The following is a 24,622-nucleotide window of genomic DNA, read 5'->3' on the forward strand; positions in this document are numbered from 1 at the left end:
CCCACGTGTTTGGGCCAACGCATCATTAGCTACATTTAAAAAAAAAAAAATAGTCATCCACCCATTTAAGAAAAAAAAATTTAAAGAATTTGGGCTGAAAAGCCCACATGTTTGGGCTAATTTTTTAATATCTATGCAAATTGAGCAACCCACATATTACGGCTCCTTTTAGTTTAGTTTTTAAAATTTTCTATCTTATATTTGGGTTATAAAAAATGATAAAAATAATAATTATTTAACTAATTAAGTTTATAAGTTATGTCATAAATTTAATATTTTAACCTATATTATTATTATTATCATTATTATTTTAATGTATTTTATATTCCTTAATTTTTTTAAGAAATATATTTTTATTTTTTGTTATTAATTTTATTAATTTAAACCTACAAAAATATAATTTTTGTTATGTTTGACTACGCATGTTTATTATAATTTTTTTTTGCTTGTGATAAAATTTATATAAAAAAATTACCATGCATTTTATTATCTTATAATTAAATAAAAAATAATCTTTAAAATAAAAATTATTATTAAATTTAATGATGTGCATTGTAAATTTACGAGTTGAATTCATTTAGTTTATTTTTAGAAAAAAAATAAATGTTTTTTATACTAATTTAGTCCTTCAATATTAAATTAATTCAAGATTAAGTTTTCTAATTTACTTTTTTCTTCTAGATTATCTCCATAAATTTCACGAATCAACTCTAGTAGATCAATATTTAGTCCTTCAATATTAAATTAATTCAGGATTAAGTTTTTTAATTTACTTTTTTCTTCTAGATTATCTTGATAAATTTCACGAATCAACTCTGATAGATCAATTTTTTTTTGTTCATTTCAATATTAAATAAAAATATCATTTTATCATTTAAAAAAATCATATTTCCAATACTTAAATAATTTTTTAGACTTGAGTTTTTTTTTCTTTTCTAACTCACTAAATAACATAAACCAATGAGCTAATTCCCTATAATCTAAATGATATGATGTTTTTATTGTGTGTTGACTCCATTGTTTATTATCTTACATTTTATTATGATTGAAATGTGCAAAATTTTATAATTTTTCAATTTGATTCCCAAATCTTTTTGGGGCAATTTAGTTTTAATTAGATGTTATGTTCGCGCGATGTTGTGAGCTTGCAACATGCTTGTGTGTTATCGTGGATTTGTAGAAAAAATCATATGAAGAAAACTTGTTGCAATCCACAATATTTTCAAGAAAATACTATAAAACTAAATTCTCAGCCATTTTAATATTAAAAAAATTATAAAAAAACACAAAAAATAAAAAAAGACAATTTTGAAGGAAAAAAATAATTGAAAAAACATGTGGAGAAAATTAAAGCTAAATTCTCAATTAGCACAGTGTTAAAATCATTTAGAAATATACCGTAGCAATCTATTGTGAGAAAAAATACAATTGTAATTATCAACTAGTTTAATATTAAAAAAAATAAAATCAAGAAAGATAATTTTGAAAAATATTAAAAAATAAATGGAAAAAAACATATAGTAAACACTATAGCAATTTATAGTGTTTCATGAGAAAATCTATAATTGTAATTTTTAACCAGCTTGATATTAAAAACAATAAAATTAATAAAGATAATTTTAAAAAAATCATAACAAAAAAAATTATGTGGAAAAATATTATAGCAATTAACAGTGTTTTAAAGAAAAAACTACAAAACTAAATTAAATTCGATAAACATGATTTTGAAAAAAAAATTGATAAAAAAACATGTGAAAAGACACTATAGTAACACAAAAATCATATAGGAAAATATTGTAGTAATCTACGGTGTTTTAAAGAACTAAAAAGCTAAATTCTAATCCTTAATAGAAAAAAATAAAATTAATAAATGTAATTATATAAAAAATTATTTCAAAAAATCATGTGGAGAAACACTGTAGTAATCCATAGTATTTTAAAGAAAAAAACTAAATTCTCAACTAGCACAATAATAATTAAAAAAAAAAAGATCAACAAAAATGTTATGATAAAACAAAACAAAATAAATAAATAAAATAAAAAAAACCTATGCGGGAAAAGTTAAAACTAAATCCTCACCCAGTTTAATATTAAAAAAATAAATTCAACAAAGATAATTAAAAAAATAAAAAAACACTAAAGCAAAACAAAAACTATGTAGGGGAAATACTGTAACAATATATAATATTTTTTTTAAGTTACAAATTTAAATTTTTAACCAATTCAATATGAAAACAAATAAAATTGATCCATTTTGAAAAAACAGAGAAAAAAATCATAAAAAAAACCAAGTTTATAGCAATCTCCAATGTTTTTTTTATATATAAAAAAAATACATAACTAAATTTTCAAATAGTTTAATATTTTAAAAAATTAAAAAATATAATTTTGAAAAAAAATAAAAATTAAAAAAATAGACAAAGAAGAAGAATAAGAAGTTAATTTTCAGTAAAAAAAAATAATGTAAAAATAAAAAGAGAAAAAAATGAGAAAAAAAAACATATGAAGAAAAATATAGTGTTTGCCCACATATTTAAAAGTATTAATTAATTAAAAAATAATTGATTTAAAATATTTATGAAAAGATAAAATTTAAATAGGAAAGACTAAAATGAAATACATAATAAATATGAGTGGTATATTATAAGTTTTAAAAAAGATGTATTTTGATTTTTTAATTTAAAAAATCATTTAAATTATATAATGTTGATCCCTTAAAAAAAATTTAATTTAATTTTAATAAAAAAAATTATTTTTGTTTAAATTATATAATGTTGATCCCTTAAAATTTTTTTAATTTTATTTTAATAAAAAAAATTATTTTTGTTATTTTTTTATCCTAAAGTTTTTAATTTGTACTTAAAGTTTCTGAAATATATATATATATATATATATATTACCAAGGGCGTGTTTGTTTACTACAAAAACATGAAATTCATGTCTCCACGGCCACAATCCACAGCCTCCCTGTTCTCTCAGTAAACCAAAAAAAATAAAATAGCAGGAATGCAAGAAGAAGGAGAGATGGTGACACCAGGAGAAGTATTAGGCAAAGCAACAGAACTAAAAGCAGGAAAAGGAGCCTACATAGGATCATATCGCGACACTGATATACAATACCTCTTCTCTTCTCTCACTGGTATCCGCCGCACTCTATCTCCTTCTCCTGACTCTCCTGACCAGGTACTTCTTTTCCCCCTTTTGTTTTGTTAAAGTTCTAAGCTTTACTATCATTTTGATTATAGATAGTTGGTTCTTGAAATTAGAAAACAAAAAAATTGGAACTTTTTTTTTTCTATATGGCTACTGTGTATTGGGATTGGCTTTTTTTTCTGTTGCTTTTTTTTAGGGAATTTGAGAAATTTAGATGTTTCGGTGTATTGGGTAGTAGGTTCTCCCCATTTTTCTTTTTGGGTTTTTGCTAGTTTCATGAAGTTTGCAGTAGTTTTTTTATATATTTTTTTTTAGTGGTGTTAGGGTAGGGAATGTAATATGTTGAAAGTTCTGGGCTTTAGTTGTTAGCGATGAATAAAAAATGTTTGGTTCTTTATGCTTACTTTGGTTGCCCAGAAGGGAGAAAGTGGGATAAAGGGATAAATTATCTGAGTTATGCAATGCAACGAAAGGAAATCACTAAAATGCAAAATAAAGGAGCCTAAATATCTGTTCAAGAAATTTTTTTTCTTCTCTAAGTCCATATAAAGCTCAATATTCTGTGAAAAAGGTTATCTAATTGACTAATTTCTAGTACTGGAAATGTGTATCGATTGATGCAAGGAGCAAAATTGTAAATTGATGTGTTATGCTGAGTAATGTCTTACGATGTATTGACATGCTATGTCAGCTGATGCAATTTCTCTAGTTTTCGAAATGTTGTAATTAAGCATATGGTAATCTTGGTATGTTTGGTATTGTTGTTGAGAATTGGAATCGTTGCAGAGACCAACTGTTGAAGTAACTGGACACAAGGCCCATGGTGCTGTTCCGGAGCCTGGATCTGTTGTCATTGCCAGAGTAAAACTTACTCATTTATCCTCTTATTTTTTATTCATTAAGCTTTGTTATCTTTGTTTAATTTTTTGGATTGTGATTTTGATAGGTTACTAAAGTGATGGCAAAAACAGCTTCGGCTGATATAATGTGTGTTGGTCCTAAGTCTGTGCAAGAGAAGTTTACTGGCATAATTAGGTAAGATCACGTTGTGGTTTGTTATTTTATTTTGCTTAGTTGCCTCTTTTATTTGTGTTAGCTTAGCATGCTATACTGAGAAGTTAATAGCACATAAAAATTGAGGATAACTTCTTCTCTTAACAGACAACAAGATGTAAGAGCAACTGAGATTGACAAAGTGGATATGCATTTATCATTTCGGCCTGGTGACATTGTCAGAGCTCTTGTTGTATCCTTTATGCTTGAAGTTCTTATACTTTTCTGCTATAAAGGTCATTGCATTCACGTGAATTGTGGTGTTAAATGCCACAATTTTGTATACCAATTCCCAATAAGCTTGATGTAACAAAATAAGAAGTTTTTCCTTGATGCAATGCTGTTAACAAGCTATCACTTGGAGATGCACGAGCTTATTATCTTTCAACTGCGAAGAATGAATTAGGTGTTGTGTCTGCAGAGAGCGCAGCTGGTAAGCTTCTACTAGATTTATTGTTCTAGAAAGTATTCATATTTAGGCATTTGAAGTACAAATGAGACATATTCCTGACTGTTGCATTTAACTGTCTGTGCTACCCAGTACACGCTTCTGATTTTCAAAACTCAGTGGTGCTTGTGTACCTGTATTCCATTAATGTGAACATCTAGTCAATTTTCTCCCTATTTCTATTGTATTTCTCTATATTCCGGTTTCTTTCCCCTCTTGCTGAATTCATGGTTTATGGGTATATCAATCAAACAAAGTTACCATCATGTGAGAAGATAAGTGATAAACCACTCTTCAACCCTGTTAGCATGAATAAGTGGACTCTGATGGTTGTTGTTTAGCGTTCTCTTGGGGTTATCATATCAGCTTGTACTGATGTGTGTTTTAGATTTTGATGCCATTGCACTCTGATTGAGATGCAATTTTTGCCTTCTTGTGATAATATGGATGGGTAAGATGCTTTCCCTTCACCAAGTCCTTTCTGTGTAACCAGGGCTCACTTCAAGTTCTTCTTGTTTACTCCTGTGTTTCCACCTTAGATGCATGCGTCAAGCACCTTTGATTCACTATTAAATTCTATCTTAGCAACTGTAGAGATGCTTTAACTTTTGTTTTTTTGACATATTCCTTGGACGTGAGCCCAGGCCAGGTTAATTTGGTTTTGAGATTGTTATACTGTAAATTATCTGGTATGGAATAGGACAAGGGTGCTAATTATCTAATGAAAACAAAATTCTTTGAACTCCAATCTCAAGTTTTGGTGGCATCCGATGTCTTGAAGTGACTTAAAATCACATAAAATACTGCCAGTTCACTTTTATATTTGGAAAAGAAAAGGTGTCAGTTTTATACTACTCTGGTAATGTTATTCTACTTTTTACCAGAAGAAGAGATACTCGGAGTACGTAATACAGTTACTGTAAAGTGTCACCTTCAAGTCAAGCTAGTAATATCTATGGCATTGGTAATAATAGGGTGCCATGTCTGATTTGAAGTCTTCTTCTATAGTTGGGCTGCCAATGCCATCTCTGCTGACCAGAAAATACAAAAACATTCATGATCGAACTCACTGCTTAACTATTTGTATGTTTTATGTTGCATATTCTTCTAGCATGGCTTTGGGTTTTTTACCTTCTTAAGAAACAAATCTGATAGGTTAATGCATTGATTTTCTTTGATGTTTTTGCGATTGCTGTAGGTGCAACAATGGTTCCCATAAGTTGGACAGAGATGCAATGCCCATTGACAGGCCAAATTGAGCAAAGAAAAGTCGCCAAGGTTGGAAGTTGAATACACTGATAATCAAATAGCGTTAAATGTAACTTCTACTGAGTTTTTCTCATAGAGGAAGTGCGATTAGAATTTGCAACTAGTGAGACAGTAGTGATTTTTGTGTTTGGTTCAAGATATATTGTTCTGGTTTAGGGAGTGCCCCATCTGCCAAATCACATGGTGTGGTGTTGATAGTTGGAAGAAAAGACAATTTGCCAGATCTCCTCACGCCGAGCCATTGTTATCAATGTAACAATACACCAAACCAGTTTTCATTTTTCTTTTATATTATGTTGCTCTATGCTTTTGTTGTCTCCTCAATGCAGATGAAAATTTTGCAATTTTTTTTGATAATATCTGTTTATTTCGTATAAAATAACTTGTTTTTAATTTAGCCGAGATGATCTTTCAATCCACAAGGACTTGTTAAATCATGAATTTTTCTCAGCTTCTGATGCAACTGGCTTCTTCCATTTTAAATTCAAACCCTGTATTCCGCAAACGGCTGAATTTTAGACTTGTATCATGATGTAAGCTTGAGCTTTTTATGCTGTTCGATTCGAGGTACAGTTACCAAAAGAAGAAGAAAACAAGCTTCTGCTTAGACCGCATGAAGGAAGGAATCAGGCAGTATTCTGTGGAGAAAGGAACAGAAGAAGTAATAAACAAGGCAAACAGGTTGAACATGAAAGGTAAAATGCGTCTCATGCTTCTCTTAGCTGCCAAAGCAAAGGAGATGCATCCCTTGCTTGAAAGCAAATTTGGCACAATTTGCTCCATTCTTTTCTCTAAGGGAACTTGCAAGTTTTATTACCCCGCTAGATGGTGTTTGAGATGGCAAATGAATGCAACTGATTTTGTCGAATGGTATGTTTCAGACGATGAAATCATTGGTATGACGATACCATGCAAGTATAGGAGTGAGGGGTAATGATGCAGTAGTGTTTGGATCCTTTAGATGGGAAAAATGATGATGGATTTGGATAGACAGACGCAATTTGATGGATCTATATAAAGACTCGATATACAAAAGTTCGAACATTTGGAAACTAACATTTCATTCTACCTTGGAAAAATAAAAAAGGAAGCCACTACAATCAGTCCACCTTAGAAAATTTGAAAAAGAGAGGATAAATCTGCTTTAAAATGGAACAAAACAAGAACCCATCCAATCCAAATCACATACATAAACTTCACAAATATCATCATGATATTCTTCTTTTATTTACACCACAATTTGAGACACACAGTGTCAGTCCTTAACAAGCTCGAGTTTTTCGGTTGCTGCTGACACATTTATAACTGAACTAAACACAATGCCTTGTCTTCCCGTCCTCCTTCAACCACTGCCAGCTCTCTCTTCTTCCTCTCCTACCCTTCTCTTTCTCCAAAATCCACACCACGTCCCTTCTGTAACCTCTCTTAAAAAACCCAAAAAGATTCTCCGCTCAAAACCTCTTAAAATCCCACCTTTTGCCCTGACAGAATCATCAGACTCTCCTCAATCTATTGACCCTTCTCCACAACCCCTCCTTCAAGAGCTCTCTGTAAGCACCCACATGCGCATTTAGATATATTTTACATGTACTGTCATGTTTTACATTTTCCGAAATTGTATATTGTTCTAGTGATTTTTGTTGTGTTTTTGTCTTGTGGGGTTGCAGGACTGCTTTGATCTTCCGCCAGATTATTTCCAACAATTACCGAGTGATCTTCGATTAGATGTGTGTTGAATTTTTGATTTTCTTTTTTAACGTACTTTAGTTGTCTTTTTTGTTTGTTAGATGTTGTTTTATTGGTCAATTGAGAGAGTTTGTGTTGGTGTTGTGTTTGTGTTTGTAGTTAAATGATGCAGCTTTTGATCTTTCGAATGGACCAGTTCTTGATGAGGTTAGTTGTTTTGTTTTCACACATTTTCTTTTTAATTAGAAATGAGTAAGTACAGTATGCCATATGGCAGGACTCCAATCTTCTAGGCCATTGAGCTCAAAGTATCTTTATGAAAACCATTAGGGGTACATAGTCAAACTTCCATGGTTATGTTTAGGATGATCTGGTATGCTGGGATAGAGTGCTAACATTAGTAGAGTGTAAAAGTTCAGAGGTTGCCTGGTGTGATTTGTATAATTCATTTGACTTTCGTAGTTCCTATCATTTTTTTTCTACCAGTTGTTGCAATAAGAACTGCAGGTGTATATCACCATTTTGCTGTCACCTAATTCTCATTTCAGGCGTCCTCAATGTTTGCCTATGTTTGTAATGTTGTTGACTACAATGAAAAGAACTTTTCGCTGAAACTACTTTTGGATGTAACTTTTTAGTGCGGTAAAGAGCTGGGAGAACTCTTGTTAAATCTCTCTAGAGCATGGGAGCTGGGTGACACATCTACTTCCCAAGCTTTAGCGAGCAATTTGCCTATGCTGGAGAGCTCTTTAACAAACAATGCTAAATCAGGCAAGAATAGGAGCATTCATCACTGACAATGGTTGCATGGTTTAGAGTTGTTTTCAGAATCTGAAGCTTGTACTTCATTTTATGCTTGTTTAGCATTTGGCAAACGTTTGGTATCTGCTGGAAGGAGGTTCCAATCCATGGGACAGTATGGTCAGGGTGAGCTGCAGAAAGTACTTCATCGAACTTTAAAGCTCATCTTGTGCTTTCATTACTGTTATCATATTATTACTACACAAAATGTATATTGAAAATCCTTTTGTTGTGGATACAGTATGTGGGATAAAAATCAACTGCCATATTAACTGCACTATTTTTTACTTAGTCCGAATGGACTTAGATACTTTCACTTGGTAAATTGCTTGTCCAAATTCAATCTTTTGCTCCATCTGGAGTCCCTTGATGAAAGAAAAATAGTAATATTCTAGTTGCTGTTGGAAATCTTTGTTAAAAGAACTAGGCATTGGTTTATGTCAATTGTAGTATACCACATATCAGATGTATTATCTATACTTTGCAAGCTCATCAACAGTGTCATTCCTTTCTACATGTGACGTTAGTTACACTGGAGATTGTGTTTCTGAAGCAAGGCAATTGTTTTAATACCACTCAAACATTGTAGATTGCACAAACAATGATTACAACGGGAAAGCTTCTTTCTGCAAGTTCAATACCAATGGAAACTGATGAGGAATTGAAGAAAGAAACAAAAGTCTTCAAGGTAGCTGATAACCCCCAGTTTATTGAGATGTTACCTCAAAGAGATGGAGTACACATGAATAATATAATTTGCAATTTTAATCCCATTGCAGTTTGGAGAACTACAGGTTGAAATAACACCACAGAAAGCTAATATTGGGGCTGTCATTGGACTTATATTTGGGTAAATATTCCATATAAATTGTCATTTCCATCTTTCAACATTTTATTTTACAACAAAGAGGAGAAACATTTTTTAAATATCCAATTTTGAAATGTAGGATTGTTTCATGGGAACTAGCTCAAGGCATCCAAAGCATTCCAGAAAGTTCATTGGAGTATGCAAACGACAATGCTTTACTTCTGGCTAAGGTGCTGGAAAAATGCACATTGGATTTTAATTCCCTCTGTTCCTCTTAGAACCTATTAATAATCAAGGCGTGCTAAAACCTGAAATTTTCTGGATGCAGTCTCTAAGAGGAGCTCTACTTGCCCTTTGCTACTCATCAGCCTTTCTGTCTGCTTGTACCACTGTGGCACTTTTCTTACTTGCAAGACAACTCAAGTCAAAGGAAGATTGAGGGTTTTTGGATTATTTTACCTCGCCTTTTAATGTTGTTATTGAAGTGACTAGAAGCCATCAGTTCCACCTAAAGTGATTACATCAAGGTTTTAGTATTTTGTCTAACAATGAAAATACCGAACTGCTCAAGTATGATGTCATAATTGCCTAATCCTTTTTTTATTTTATTTTTTATGACCTACCTTTGGAAACTGTACTAGGTTGTCATGAGTTAAAGAAGTTTTATTGTTTGCTCTTTTCCGTTTGCTTTTGTTATGTAGAAGTTTCAAGGACTTTGATATACTGGTTTACAATATAGTTGTACAGCCATTATTTATATGTTCACACCTGCCTTTTGTTTTTGTAATTTATACACGCGTTGTGTTCTCTTTCATCATCAAACAATTCTTTTTGGTCTGAATTTCCAGTCAATTTTCTTTTTGTTTTTGGAACTTCATTTCTTCAACTCAAAGTTATGGAGGGACGGATGGTTGGGATGCAGAACTCGTGCAAGGATTATTATTTTTTTATTCATTTATGGAATTGATCCTTAGTTTTAATTTTTGTTACAGGCCTGAACATTAGCAAGTGAATGACTATTGGTTTGCAGAATAATTTTAATCTCTCAAGTACCAGGTCCTTGCCAGATATTGGCAAGGCCGTGGCACGGTAGTTTTACAAATTAAAGCATTTATGCTCTCTTCAGCTAAACATCAGATCCTGAAATTTCCCCATAATCGAGGCTGAGTGCAGCAAATTCTCCATCTCTATACTTACAAATTCTCCATCTCTATACTTAAGTATCTGATGGATAGATGAGCATGCATGAGGTCATGTCTGTAAGATAGACAGATGGTTTAGAAATGACAAGTATAATTTTTAAATGTTCCAATTCTCTTTTATCATATTGATTATGAACCTCAATGGCAGTTAAGGAAGTTATAACTCTAATAGATGCGGCAATTAGCTGGCTAATGCTTAGAATAATGCATTTGAAGAAAGCCATCCAGGAAAATGACAGGAAATTAATTTGCAGAAGTTGAAACCAAGGTATGTATGGGGTAGAATTAAAGAATTATGTTCCGTGAAACCTTAAAATAATCTTCTCTTTATGACCATAGTGAACATGAATTGATAAGTCCCTGAAATCTACCGGACCCAAAAGATCCATGTTAGTTAACCTAATCTTCTCTTTATGACCGTAGTGAACATGCTTAGTTTGCATTATTGTTCTTAATGTATTGACAGAGACAAATAAGAAGCTGTGTGAGTTGCTGACATTTCAAGCCTTGGACTTCATGTGGTTCTTGCTTTTTGTAAATTTATTAAATAGGCTTCAGATTTTGAAGAGACCATTTGCGGGAAGATTTATGGAATAATGTTGTCTCAATCTGACCGGGCATAAACTTGCATCCAGGACATTTCTTGTCAAATTGGCTACTCACAGATTCTTTGGACACCCTGCATTTGTTTATCATGTAAAATTCATATTCTTCAGCTCACCAAAAGGCATACTGTCACAGGCTGATTAGGTGTAACCTTGAGGTAAGAGTATTTTTAGTGATCTGGAGTTATAGTTGCCAGTTGATTATTTCTGCTATAGTCTTGCTGATCCATTATTAAAAGAGGGAAGGGTTAATCGCTTAATTTATTTTCTTGAGTTGGCCCCAACTTCATTGAGTAGCCATGTACTTTCCTTGCCATTGACCTTGCATTGTTCTGATTTCCATTTGTCAAATATTTCGTTGTCTACTAGCTATGTTTGCAGCTCTTAAATCATTTGTCATCTTATGCTAAACTTGTTGAATATTCATTGAGATCCACTTAGTATTGAGAATCTATCTGAATACATGAAGATATGCATATTATTCCAACATGTTTTAGTTACCACTACAGTTTGATCATTTCTGTTTTAAATTCAAAATCCCAGGTGATTAGCACTAAGAGGAAGAAAACCATTCAATTGAAGGACATGACTTCGACATATCACCGAGATATGTTACATCTTTTAGTTTTGTTTCCCTGTCTTGATAAATGGCCCATCTTATGTAAGCAATTACTTGATATTCTTTAAATCTTCATAAATCATCATATTCTACTATTTTGATTTAGAAAATCAATCTGTATTTAGAATCTTTTAAATGTATGTTGGCTGAAAATAGTGTGGTATATTTTTAATCATAAGGTTCTTTTCACACAACTACTACTGCATGATGATTTGTATAAGATACACTTTGAGTGTACAGATCATGTATCTAAAACATAATTCATACAGAGAAGAAAAAACTGGAACAGTTATTTTCTGTCGAGAAGAAACAGTGGAAAATCTTCTGCATTCTGTTAGGCTGAGATTAGTGATTGGTTGCAGTTTTGTTGTTTCAATGTTATGTTCTAAGTGGATATATGCACTTGAAGATTCATGCAATTAATTCTTGGAAAAATAGCAATTATCCAAACTATAAACTGCTGCATGAAATGCTTTCAAGTACAACCGTTCTAGATCTTGACTCGAATAATTTAGCCAAAAACCAAAAACAATATTGTCTTAAGTGCTGACAATTAACAAAACCTTTCCTTGTCTATGCATCATCTCTCACGTCACCGAGGACCACAGTAACTTGATCGATTTGCTGCTGCCTCACAAAATATATAAGCTTTTAAAAATCCTTGACAATGAATAAACAGATTAACTACTACAAACAATTCATTAAATTAAGGTAACTAATTGTACCTGCTGTCCACTACTTACATGAATCACCTCCAAATCTGAAATGCTTGATTGTTTATCACATGTTATCAACCCCGTTAATTTGGCTTTCTCATAAAGCAAGTGAATGTTATTGGTAATGAATTGCTCTAGTGGTGTGTGCTATATTATATAGTTTATTATTTGAATATTCATATCGGTTTCTTTGTGTTTGGTGCCTTCCCACTGAATTATAGATGCAAATTATAGACACAACTTGGCTCAACATTAATGCACAATATGACATTCATGTTTGACTTAAGGTACGGAGTGATAAAACTCTTTTCTTTGGTTGCATTAATCTCAAGGAAGAATGGATTTCTTGATTTGAATGTTATCATTGATAATTGATAATTGGGTTTATGTAGCTTGTACTTGTACTGATGGTTCACCAAACTTATGCATGTTTGGATTCAGTGTTTAGTTTGGTTTAGAAATAATAGATCTAACGGTTCGCTAGATCCATATAAATGCAGGCTTGGTGATTTGTCGACCTCGAAAGCAGTGGGTTTGAAAGTTTACCAGACCCGCATATATTTGGACGTGTTTAGTTTGGTTTAGAAATAATAGATATGACGGTTCGCTAGATCCATACAAATACAGGCTTGGTAATTTGTCGACCTCGAAAGCAGTGGGTTTAAAAGTTTACCAGACCCACATATATTTGGGCACAATACTTGGTTGAACATAAAAATGATGAATTATCATCGTAAAATTTGTTTATTTATTTAGAAAAGAGGACCGAGGAAAAACTAAAAGAAATATTAATCCATCAATAGCCTCCAAATATGTATACTATACACAAAGATTTTGCAAATCTCATGTTAGTAATAAATGAGAGTCGTTTTACCTTCTTTAAAAAACTTTGTACATTCTATACAGGATTGCCGGGATCTTTATGTCTAAGATGTCTCTTAGAATATAAAATGTGGCTTGCATTAAATATGATAATTAAGTGAACTTCTAGAGATTTGTGATGATATGAAAAATCATTCATCTAATGATAGGAGTAAAAATATGTTTTTTTAACTCTAGTTGTTCTTTCCTATAACTTTTATTTTACTTTTATTCTTTATGCATTTTAATTTGCTCTTGCAGAAAGACCTTAAAATATCTATGACACCTTTATTCTCAATCCAAAAAGAAAAAAAAATATTTTAGACATTTTTTTCATTAGAATCTTTATCCTTATCTTTCTTTTACTCGGAACAAAAATGGATCCTAAAATCAGCTAAGTTCTCTAATAAGAGAAATGTTTCATCCCCCAATGAGAAGTTAAAGTTTCAACCAAAACTTAAAAGAAATTATAGGAGATATAAGCCCTTTAGATTCAGACATAGAGTGGAAGAAGATGTCACATTGACAGCCTCCTCTAATAAGGAGGAGAGAAGATTCTCTTATAGAAGTGCATTTTTTATCCCTGTCAAAGATATGTAAGAGAGAAAGAGAGAGAGAGAGGTTACATCATATTTTTAAGGATGATATCTCTATCAATATATGTGTTGCAAATATGGAACTCGTGACTCATTACCAACCTAGTGAGTATATGGACATAGTGTCTTACCTTGATGAGCGCATCAGCCAACTAACTCTAGGCACCTCCATATCTACATGCACATAATGTGATGCTTCTTTCTTTGTCAAAAATTTATGAGGGATGTGTTTAAGTACTATCAATGGGTTCAGGTCACTTACATCTAAATGAGTGGACAATCATGTTTGCTTTAAAAAATTATGTAGAATGATTTTTTTAGCATCTATTTTTTATCATATTATTAAATAAAAAATGATTCTAAAAAAAATAATTGTTGAGAATCATGCTTTATAGTTTATTTCAATTTACTTTTTATGGGGTCATCGTTGTGTTAAAAAAATAACTCCATATTGCTTTGGTGCTCGGTTTTGCAAACATGTATTTTTTTATCATATAATTAAATAAAATTAATTAAAAAACACGGAGTTATTAAACTCAATGAAATTCATGATTCAGGTTGTGAGTTTGACGAGTTAATCTAAGTTGACTTGAGTTAATATAATGTCAATCGTCTCAATTTTTTTTATGAAAAGATGTTATCTTGAAGAGTTCTTTCGTAACTCGTCAAGGTAGCTAGATTACGTCAAGATAACTTCTATATAATTTAATTTGAAACTTAAGCTATATAAAGATGATCATGAGGTTTTTGGTTTGACTTTTTTAATTAGATTTAATAATATTATATAAAAAAATTTTATTTAGAATGTTATTTTTTTACTTTTAAAATATTTTTGGTCCCATTGGAGTGTAGCGCTGGGAATTATCTAGTTACAAAACTATTAAAAAACAAACCTTAAATAATGCAATTAAAAAAAAATCTTAGACTAAACCTTAAATAATGCAATTAAAAAAAAAATCTTAGACTAATTTATTTGGAAAGAAAATGAAAAAGAAAAAAGAAAAACAAATAGTGGTGTAAACTTGATTAAAGAGTAATTACATTCTTAGCTTAATTTACTACACTGTCCATAGTTTTTGTTGTCCTCGATTCAGTGAGGTCAATTGACCCTAAATTCCAAATCAACCATGGATATGCCCCTGTATATATCCCATGACATTTACCTAGTTCATATCTTTTTATGAACCTCACAATTTACACTAACCTCTCTGTATATATGTTCTCATACCCAAGCCTCCTCTCTTCCATAACCTTTTGGCTCATCTCTCTCTCTCTCTCTCTCCCCTCTTCCAACATGGCCTGCTCAGCCTCAGACCTAGCACCTCTCCTCTCCACCACTGTGAACTCCACAGAAGCTGCCACCTACTTATGCTCCCAGTTCAGCAGCATAGCCAACCAGCTCTCAGACACAACCTATGCAGTCAACAACACTTATCTCCTTTTCTCTGCCTACCTGGTCTTTGCTATGCAACTTGGCTTTGCCATGCTTTGTGCTGGCTCTGTGAGGGCCAAGAACACCATGAATATAATGCTCACTAATGTTCTTGATGCTGCTGCCGGTGGCCTTTCTTACTATCTCTTTGGATATGCCTTTTCCTTCGGCTCCCCTAGCAATGGCTTCATTGGCCGCCATTTCTTTGGTTTGAGAGAGTTTCCTTCTTCTCAAGCCGACTATAGTTTCTTCCTTTATCAATGGGCTTTTGCTATAGCTGCTGCTGGCATCACTAGTGGCTCCATCGCTGAGAGAACCCAATTCGTTGCTTACCTCATATACTCCTCCTTTTTAACTGGCTTTGTTTACCCAGTTGTTTCTCATTGGTTTTGGTCCGGTGATGGTTGGGCCAGTCCGGTTAAATCTGATAATAATCTCCTATTCGGTTCGGGTGCTATTGACTTTGCCGGTTCAGGTGTGGTTCACATGGTTGGAGGAATAGCTGGTTTCTGGGGTGCTCTCATCGAAGGCCCACGTATTGGCCGGTTTGACAGGAGCGGTCGGTCCGTGGCATTACGCGGTCATAGCGCTTCACTCGTGGTGCTTGGTTCGTTTTTGCTGTGGTTCGGGTGGTACGGGTTCAACCCCGGTTCGTTTTTGACAATTTTGAAGAGTTATGGCGATAGTGGCGGGTATTACGGCCAGTGGAGCGCTGTAGGAAGGACAGCTGTCACTACAACACTGGCCGGGTGCACAGCAGCCCTTACTACCTTGTTTGGCAAAAGACTATTAGTTGGCCATTGGAATGTCCTTGATGTTTGCAATGGTTTATTGGGAGGTTTTGCTGCAATCACCGCAGGGTGTTCAGTGGTAGAACCATGGGCTGCAATCATCTGTGGCTTTGTTGCATCTTGGGTTTTAATTGTGTGTAATAAGCTGGCAGAGAAATTAAAGTATGACGACCCCTTAGAGGCGGCCCAATTGCACGGCGGATGTGGCACGTGGGGGTTGCTGTTCACCGGGTTGTTCGCGAAGGAGGCGTTTGTGAATGAGGTGTATCCAAACAAGGCAGGGCGGCCATATGGGCTATTAATGGGTGGTGGTAGGAAGCTATTGGCAGCCCAGATTATCCAGATCCTGGTGATATCAGGGTGGGTCACGATGACAATGGGGCCATTGTTCTACGGGCTAAAGAAGCTGAATTTATTAAGGATCTCAAGTGAGGATGAGATGGCAGGCATGGATCTGACAAGGCATGGTGGGTTTGCCTATATATACCATGATGATGATGATCAATCAGGGAAGCCATCTTCTTTTATGATGAGAAGAGTTGAGCCTGCTGGTGAAAACACACCTCGTCGAAACTTATCACCCATTAGCGCGTGACTACAATTTAGGTATTACAGTTGCAATTTCCAGAAAGAGATTAAAAAAAAAAAAAGAATTCATCTTGATATAATAGAAGGGAGTGTTCGGGTGAATTAGAAAAAATAATTGAACTGCCCATAGGAGTGATGTGAATGGGTGGTGACCTTAGAGTGCTGTTGTTGCTGATTTCCATTGAAAGAGAAGGTGAGGAGTTTCACCATAACCAGAAAGGGTGCTTTGAGGTGTAATAATAATTATTTTTGGAAGTATTTTTTATTTTAAAAAATATATTCAAATAATATTTTTTTATATTTTTAAAAAAATTATTTTTAATATTAGTATATTAAAATAATATAAAAATATCAAAAATATATTAATTTAAAATAAAATAAAAAATTCAATTTAAAAAAAAAACTTTAGAAACACAATACTAAACACTATATACATGATTCATAATTATTTTTAAAAATTAAATCATTCAAGTGGCCAGAACTTGAGATCAAGGGGTTTGCTCCCTCTATGATCTCAGGTTCGAGTCCTTGGTTGCTCTTATGATGGCTACTAGAGGCTTACATGGTCGTTAACTTCAGGGCCCGTGGGATTAGTCGTGGTGCGCGCAAGCTGGCCCGGACATCCACGTTAATCTAAAAAAAAAATCATTCAAAAAACTTGTTAACTCGAGATTCTTAGTATAAAAGTTAATATCAAAATTAATTAAAATTAAAATTTAACTTATATCAAACTTTCAATCAACTTATTATGTTAGACGGATTCAATAACTTTATTATAAGATATAGATGTATTATTCATGTTTGTCAATTAATCAACACATTTGTTCTCTTCTCTAGGAATATAATGGTGAATGGGCTTGTCAATCTTTAACCAGAAATTATCCCAAATTATTTCATTTTGTTGACCAAAAATCCAATTTAATATTGATCAAATATAAGAAAACTGATTACACAATATATAAGATATAGATGCTGATGTCAGATTAATTTATTTTAAACATGTTTATATAAATTATATAATTTTTGTAACTATAGATTTCCAGAGATGGAAGCAATTTCTAATAGCAATGACTATAAAGAAAAGAAATTCCCAAACACAGGATTTCAGTCATAAAAAAATTCTCCTCTCTCAATATATATATTTATGTTGAACGAAAATTGCCAACTAAAAAACAAAAAAAGAAGGCTGTATTTCCCCCCTCACTCTCAATTTTGTTCCTCTTATATTGTATTTTTTTTGTAAAAAAAAACTATTTTTTTTATTTTAAAAAACATGACATCAATTCAATATTGGAATGTTGTGTTAACATCATAAAAAATAATTAAAAAAATTATTAATTATAATCCCTAATAAATATAATATTTAAAAGTAAAATTAAAAAAAGGGCTAGATACATAAGCAGGAAAAAAATCATTGGAGAAAAAAAAAACAATGTTACTATTATATAATCCACAAGTGTTTTTTACTCGTATTCTCACAGTGCACTTTTTAGATTTTTGCTAATAATAAAAGCTCAATATTTTTATGGACCGGGGTCCAATGGGCCAGGCTCCGCAGTAAGGTTGTCTTCCGCAGCCCTGGCTTCTCGGGCTCCCTTGATAGGCTCTTTTTTTCTTTTTCTTTTTTTCCTATTCTTTAGAACTCTACCGTAAAAAGAATGTAATTGCTTGTTTATGACTTCTTGACTCTTATTATTTGTTTCCACTACGTCGTGCTCCTTTCTTTATTGAAGAGTAACATCGTGCATGGTGCTGTTGCATCGTTGTTCAAGCTCTGATAAATTCTAAAGCCTTGTTTTTGTAGCTAGACTTAATCTACCATATCATACATTGCTCAGCTTGGAGCATACATAGTGTGAGATTTACGTTAAGATGGGAAGAATTGAAGACTTGGAAGGTGCTGTTGATGCGTCTTTTGAACAACTTGTCGAAGAAATAAGAGAAGCTGCCGACTGGGATGAAACAAAGACAGAAGATTTGCTAACGGAGAAGATTGTGACAGAATTTGTGAGCTTCCATGTTAAGAAGGCCGACAAAGAATGGGCAGCGAGGAGACTAGAAGGACGGGATGCTGAAACAGCAGAGAAGAGAAGGGCGATGCCGGATAAATCACCTTCAAAATCACATGTTAATAGCTTGGCTAACAAGAGGCTGCAAGGGTTGCTTGAAAGAGACAGCAAAAAAGAAGAAGAAGCTGGGAAATTGAATAAACAAGAGGTTAGAAAGCAATTGTCTCAAGGTAGATGAGTAGCGACTTTAGTTTTAGAAATCTTAATATTCAAGTAAATTGGTAGGGATGATGGAATTGCAAGAAAGCACAGAGTTCTTCATGGTAGAAAAGTGATAGTTACTGTGTTTTTGTCCCAACCACTAAGTTGAAGAGATTTAGGAATTGGAAAGGATTACCCTCTTTGTGTAGCCGAGACCTATTGTCTCTAGATTTTCTCTAGGCTAATAGTATATATTTTAATATATTTTAAAAAAATTTAGGGTTTTATAATCTGATTTTACTATTTGAATTTATTTTGTATTTTTTATGCTGTGTTAAAAATATATTTTTAACAATCTTGATTAGTCGTTTACCTAATACCATGAGCCGATCTTTTTTCCACGACTTGGGTATAGATCTAACCATGTCAAGTTAATTGATTTTATTTTAATTAAACAATAAAAAAGATATGATAACAAATTAATCAAATTTTGTTGGGAAAAAAATATTTTTTCAAAGGAGATAAATAATGTAGCTCAATTTTCATCCCATTAAATACAAAAAAACAAAGTTTGGTAAAGACAAAAAGTACTAAAAAAATCATGTTGAGTTAACTCAAGTTAATATGATAAATTTATAACTTCGATAATTTTATCAAATCCTCAACTTAGATTAAGATAATCCGATAAAAACAAAAATGAAAAAAATCACAAAGCTTATTTTTCTTTTAAAAAAATCAATGTCAACCCATACTTAACTTTTCAAACCAATGACTTAAGTCATGAAATTGTAAAAGCATAATATATAGAAAAGCCATGAAAACTCAATTCAAAATCAATCGAATGTTGAAAGATAAAATTAAAGAAAACAATCAATTAAATAAAAAAATTAAAAATATAAAATAAAAATAAAAATAATAATGATCAAAATTGAAATACAAAAAGTATTTTATCTTTAATTGAATGGTGAAATTGAAAAGAAAAATAATATCACAGAAGAACAAAAAAATTGTCTGAAAGATAAGGAAAAATAAAATTTTTCCTCAACTGTATCAAGTCAACTTGTGTTAATCTTTAAAACCAGTGATCCTGATTATGAGCCCGGACCTTCTTAATAAATCAAATGTTAAAGAAAAAATTTAAAAATAAATTAAATAAAAACCTTAAAAAACACTAAAGTCAATTTGTGTTGACTTTTGAAACTCATGACTCTGGTCATAAGTTCAATACTAACTCTATATAAGGTAAACCCTAAAAAATAATGAAGAAAAATTCTAAATCAATAAAATATTGATTAATGAAATTTTTAAAAAATAAAATAAGAAAAGGATCCAAAACAAAAGAAACAAAAATAAAAAAATAATAAGAACTAAATATGATATAAAAATAATTTAAAATCAAATGTTAAGGGATGAAGTTAAAAAAAAATAATTAGAAAAAAAATAAAACAAACAAACAATAATTAAAAGAATAAGTATCAAATTTGATATAAAAATTAAATGAAACCCACATGACGAGGGATGAAATTAAAGAGAAAATTCAATTAAAAAGAAACAACAAATAGCAATTAAAAGAATGAGAATCAAATTAAAAAAAAATATTACCTTTATATTTTGGAAAAAAAAAAAGAAAAAAAAGTATATTGAAGCCAAACCATTGCACTGTCGAGTGCACGCACCACACCATAAAAAAAAAGTGGTACGAGGTTTTTTTAAACTTCATTGTAGAAGGCAGGACAATACCTCACACGCCACCTAAATGGCTAAGATATCATCCACTCGCTGGTATGTGTGTTACATGCATCATTCATTTTTTTATTTTTAAATAATATTTATAATTATTAAAAGATCAAAGTTAACTTGATAATTCTAAAAAATCTGATTTTAAATGATAAAAAAAGCTATTAAGTAACAATTTAAAAATATTTGCTTTTAAGGATAGTTTAGTCTATACATTTAGATTTAAAAATATAAAATGATAAAATTACTCCTAATTAATCTTTTGAAAAATCTTGCTTTTAAAGGTAATAAAGTTTTTACACTATGCATTTAAAATATTAAAAAACTAAATTATTCATGAACACAACAAGTTTATTGATTTTTTGTTAGAACAAAAAAAAATATTAATTATATTATTATAGTAAATAATATTCTTTGTCTATCTTTGTCTAGGGAGACAATGAATTTTCCATGGCTTTTAGTTTTTTTAAAAAAAAATATTTAGATGCAAGGGACAAGTTATTTGATGGTTGATTCCTTATTATTTATATATATATATTTTTTTTTATTCACTCGCGGGGTATTTTTAGTCTCCAACACTCTCCTCTTTACACACAATTGTTGCACTTTTTTTTAGTTGAGAAATTATATGGTATTTAAGAAGTAATTAATATCTATCTTATTATTTATACCTTGAAATCCATCTTTGAAGAAAAAAATAGATATAAATAAGAAAAGAAATTCTAAATATTAATAAAAAATAAAACTCATGACTAAAAAAAATAAAAATATAAGCATATCTTGCTTTAGAACTTCTCTCTCTATATCTATTTTCACGATGTAGCTAATACCCGACTACCAAATTGAGATTTGTTGGGATGGCCTGCTTAGAATTTTGTTAAGCTTGTAAAGTGTTGGGCTCCTGGTAGATAAGCCTCTGTTGATTATAAACCAATCTCTTAACGTTCATCTTTGCTCTAAAAACAGTTCAATCAGATGCTCTAGCATTTGCAAGCTGCTGCTGCTTCTTCTTCTTCTTTCACTCTGTGTGTAATACTATTTGCTTTTAGGACTCCATTTTTGTTGTTAATAAGAGTGACAAGACATCAAACATTCTAAACCATTCTACAGAAGATCATGCAATCCTTGTAAAGAAATATCAGATGACTAGTAGATGCTTTTGAAAGCATGAAAAAAATTGATATATACACGGAGATGCATGCTTTCTCCATCATATAAAGCTATATATTATTTTACAGACATGCATGAATGTCAATCCTACACATGTCCTAAGTCTATTCCCTCTCTTTCCCAAATCTCTGGCACTCAAATCGTTCCTTTTTTGCTAATTTTTACCAACAATATGTGATCACCCAACAGTATTCTATAAGAGGAGAAGCCCGAAGCAATGTCCTTGTTTCTTCCTTATCAGTTCCATCAACACCAAATTAAGGTCTAAATTCCCACTTTCATTTTATCCCTTTCTCAAGAATTTAACCCTGATTTTTGTTACAAGATGAGATTTTATAATTCCTCTAAAAATCTTCATCATCATCCCCCAACACTATTACTGATCTTGTTCGCATTGTTCTTAACTTCAACCATCCCATTTGCTTCATCCGAAATCAAAGACACATATGTTTTTGATGATTCTCGTCCCATTATCATGTTTGAGCAATTTGGTTTCACAGAAGGTGGTCAGGTAGACATTTCCATAAAAGACGTCTCTTGGAAATCAAGAAGTCGAAAGGCAGAACTTAACCCTTCTTCCATGGGATTTTTCCTGGCTAGAGACTCTTCCTTCTCAACAATATTCATGAATGACTCACTGCAAAATAAAGATGAAAGCTTTTGTGTTCTGTATAGCCGGTATGTAAAGCTCTTGTTCAATTTCAATGACCTTAGCATGAATGCATCAGCTTATAATGGCTCTGCATCTATTGATGAGGCTGATGAATATAGCTTGGTGTTTGGGAATTGCCAGCCAGAACTTGAAGTGTCAATGCATATACATACCGAGATGTGTAACTTACAAGATGGTGCAAAAAATTTCCTTCCTATAGGACAAACCTTTCTGCCAAATTTTTCTCTCCATGTTTCTCATTTATACTTGCTTTTTTGGGATATGGAGTTTTGTTTGCTTCAAACAAAGACCAACAGTTGACACGATCCACCTAATAATGGGGGCGTTGCTTTTTGTCAAGGCACTTAAAATGATATGTGCGTCTGAGGACAAAATGTATGTGAGCAAAACTGGTACTCCTCATGGCTGGGATGTAGCGTTCTATATTTTTGGATTCTTCAAGGGCATAATGTTATTCACTGTGATCATCCTTATAGGCACTGGTTGGTCATTCTTGAAACCATACCTTCAAGAACGCGAAAAGAATGTTTTGATGATAGTAATTCCCTTGCAAGTTCTTGAAAACATAGCTTATGTTGTTATCAGTGAAACTGGGCCAGCAACTAAGGATTGGTGGACCTGGAACCAAATCTTCTTGTTGATCGATGTCATATGCTGTTGCGCTGTGTTTTTCCCGATCGTTTGGTCGATTCGAAATCTGAAAGAGGCATCAAAATCGGATGGAAAGGCTGCTCGGAACCTCCAAAAGTTAACCCTTTTCAAGAATTTCTACATTTGTCTGGTGATGTATTTGTATTTCACTAGAGTTGTCGTTTCTTCTATGGAGGGTATTTTGGATTATAGATATGAAGGGTTTACGTATGTTCTTTCTGAAGGTGCAAGCCTGGCTTTCTATGTGTTCATATTCTACAATTTTCAGCCCACGGAAAGGAACCCATACTTGGTGATTGATGAAGAGGAAGAGCTTGCTGCAGAACAAATATTGCAAGATGATGACTCCTTTGAACTATAAGGTATTGTTTGGTTACATGGAAGAGATGAAGACAATAGAATCAAAGAAGAGAGAACATATTTCCATGTTCGTTTTAATTGTACACAAATTTTGGAATATTGCACAAAAAAATTTTAATCATTCAAATGCGTTCTCAAAAGTCTCTATATTAATATTTTGAAAATCAGGATTACAACTAGGTTGATGGTGTAATTAGAGTACTATAATGCATTTGTTCAACAATAAAAGCCATATATATATATATATATATATATATTCACTTATTTGGGTAACATTATAATATTTATCGCTTCAGATTAAATTATTATATTTAAACTTGATAATCATAATATGTGTTCACTAACCATTATGGTTATGTAACGTTAACAAAATAGTAACAGAGATGATGCTTTTACCCATCACCTAAAATGGTAATAACAAATTTTTTTTAAAAAAATAATTTTATTTAAAGAATCATCATCTAAATATTATAATTACTAAAAATTCTAATTAGTTAATAAAAATTTTATGGTATAAAACTAACAATATAAAATAAAAAATATTATGATTTCTTAAACATTTTACCTGAAACAAGCTGCATTGTTGATTTTGTATTTACATTTTGTTAGTTTATACTATGATGGTTTACGTGTAATATTTCTAACTTTAACGCCAGTAAAAATTCAACTACAGATATTTCCAACTCTAACATGACATTGATAAATATTACGTAGCTATAAAAATAAAATAAATTTAAATCAAAAAATGAATTTATTTTTATACATAAACATATTTTATTATTTTTTAATTAACTAGATAAAATAAAATAAATTTAAATTAATATTTTTTATTTCTAATTCTGGTGTCAATAAATAAAACAATAAAAATAAATTTATTTATATATATATATATACATGTATTTATATTTTTTTAAGGGTGTTGGGTCTGACCCAACCTACAGGGGCTGGGATGGATCCAGCAGTTCAGCCTGGTCACTGAACTAAGCCAGTGACCGACTGGGTATCAGGCGTGCGCCACACAGGCCTGCTACATAACAAGAATCAAGTGAATTATAACCCGCGTACTTGCTACAGTAGCAAGTGAATTATAATTCACAGCTATTGTAGCTGTGAATTATAATGCAAAGGAGAGAATAAGAGATACCTGGTTCAGGTGCTGCCGAAAGCGAAAATGATGACTAGCCAGTGCTACT

General features: G+C 31.9%; 2 protein-coding genes across 2 annotated transcripts; both read left to right on the top strand.

Annotated features, from left to right (window-relative positions):
- Positions 1 to 2,915: 2,915 nt before the first annotated feature.
- LOC105135422 (uncharacterized) lies at positions 2,916 to 16,836 on the top strand. Its single transcript, XM_011040285.1, has 17 exons — positions 2,916 to 3,183; positions 3,940 to 4,014; positions 4,100 to 4,188; positions 4,315 to 4,399; positions 4,558 to 4,639; positions 5,853 to 5,943; positions 6,491 to 6,819; positions 7,169 to 7,473; positions 7,591 to 7,650; positions 7,769 to 7,816; positions 8,248 to 8,380; positions 8,474 to 8,550; positions 9,000 to 9,098; positions 9,190 to 9,260; positions 9,358 to 9,448; positions 9,547 to 9,631; positions 15,086 to 16,836. The coding sequence occupies exons 1-17, from the start codon at positions 3,007 to 3,009 to the stop codon at positions 16,633 to 16,635; spliced, it is 3,447 nt and encodes a 1,148-aa protein (XP_011038587.1). The 5' UTR covers positions 2,916 to 3,006; the 3' UTR covers positions 16,636 to 16,836.
- Positions 16,837 to 22,070: 5,234 nt separating this feature from the next.
- On the top strand, positions 22,071 to 23,507 carry LOC105135423 (protein GPR107). The gene is given in 2 exon segments (XM_011040286.1): positions 22,071 to 22,633; positions 22,635 to 23,507. Coding segments are annotated over 2 exon segments (1,359 nt in total). The 3' UTR covers positions 23,431 to 23,507.
- Positions 23,508 to 24,622: the final 1,115 nt, after the last annotated feature.

The sequence above is a fragment of the Populus euphratica genome, unplaced genomic scaffold (genome assembly GCF_000495115.2).
Source record: "Populus euphratica unplaced genomic scaffold, PopEup_1.0 scaffold64.1, whole genome shotgun sequence".
In the NCBI taxonomy this organism is placed as follows: Eukaryota; Viridiplantae; Streptophyta; class Magnoliopsida; order Malpighiales; family Salicaceae; genus Populus; species Populus euphratica.

What these genes read in the sequence shown, in the direction of transcription:
- LOC105135422 (XM_011040285.1), top strand. Translation starts at nt 3,007, where the DNA reads ATGCAAGAAGAAGGAGAGATGGTGACACCAGGAGAAGTATTAGGCAAA. An exon ending in CTCCTGACTCTCCTGACCAG is followed by an intron (nt 3,184 to 3,939) that starts GTACTTCTTTTC and finishes GAATCGTTGCAG; the next exon opens with AGACCAACTGTTGAAGTAAC. An exon ending in TTCAGACGATGAAATCATTG is followed by an intron (nt 6,820 to 7,168) that starts GTATGACGATAC and finishes CCACAATTTGAG; the next exon opens with ACACACAGTGTCAGTCCTTA.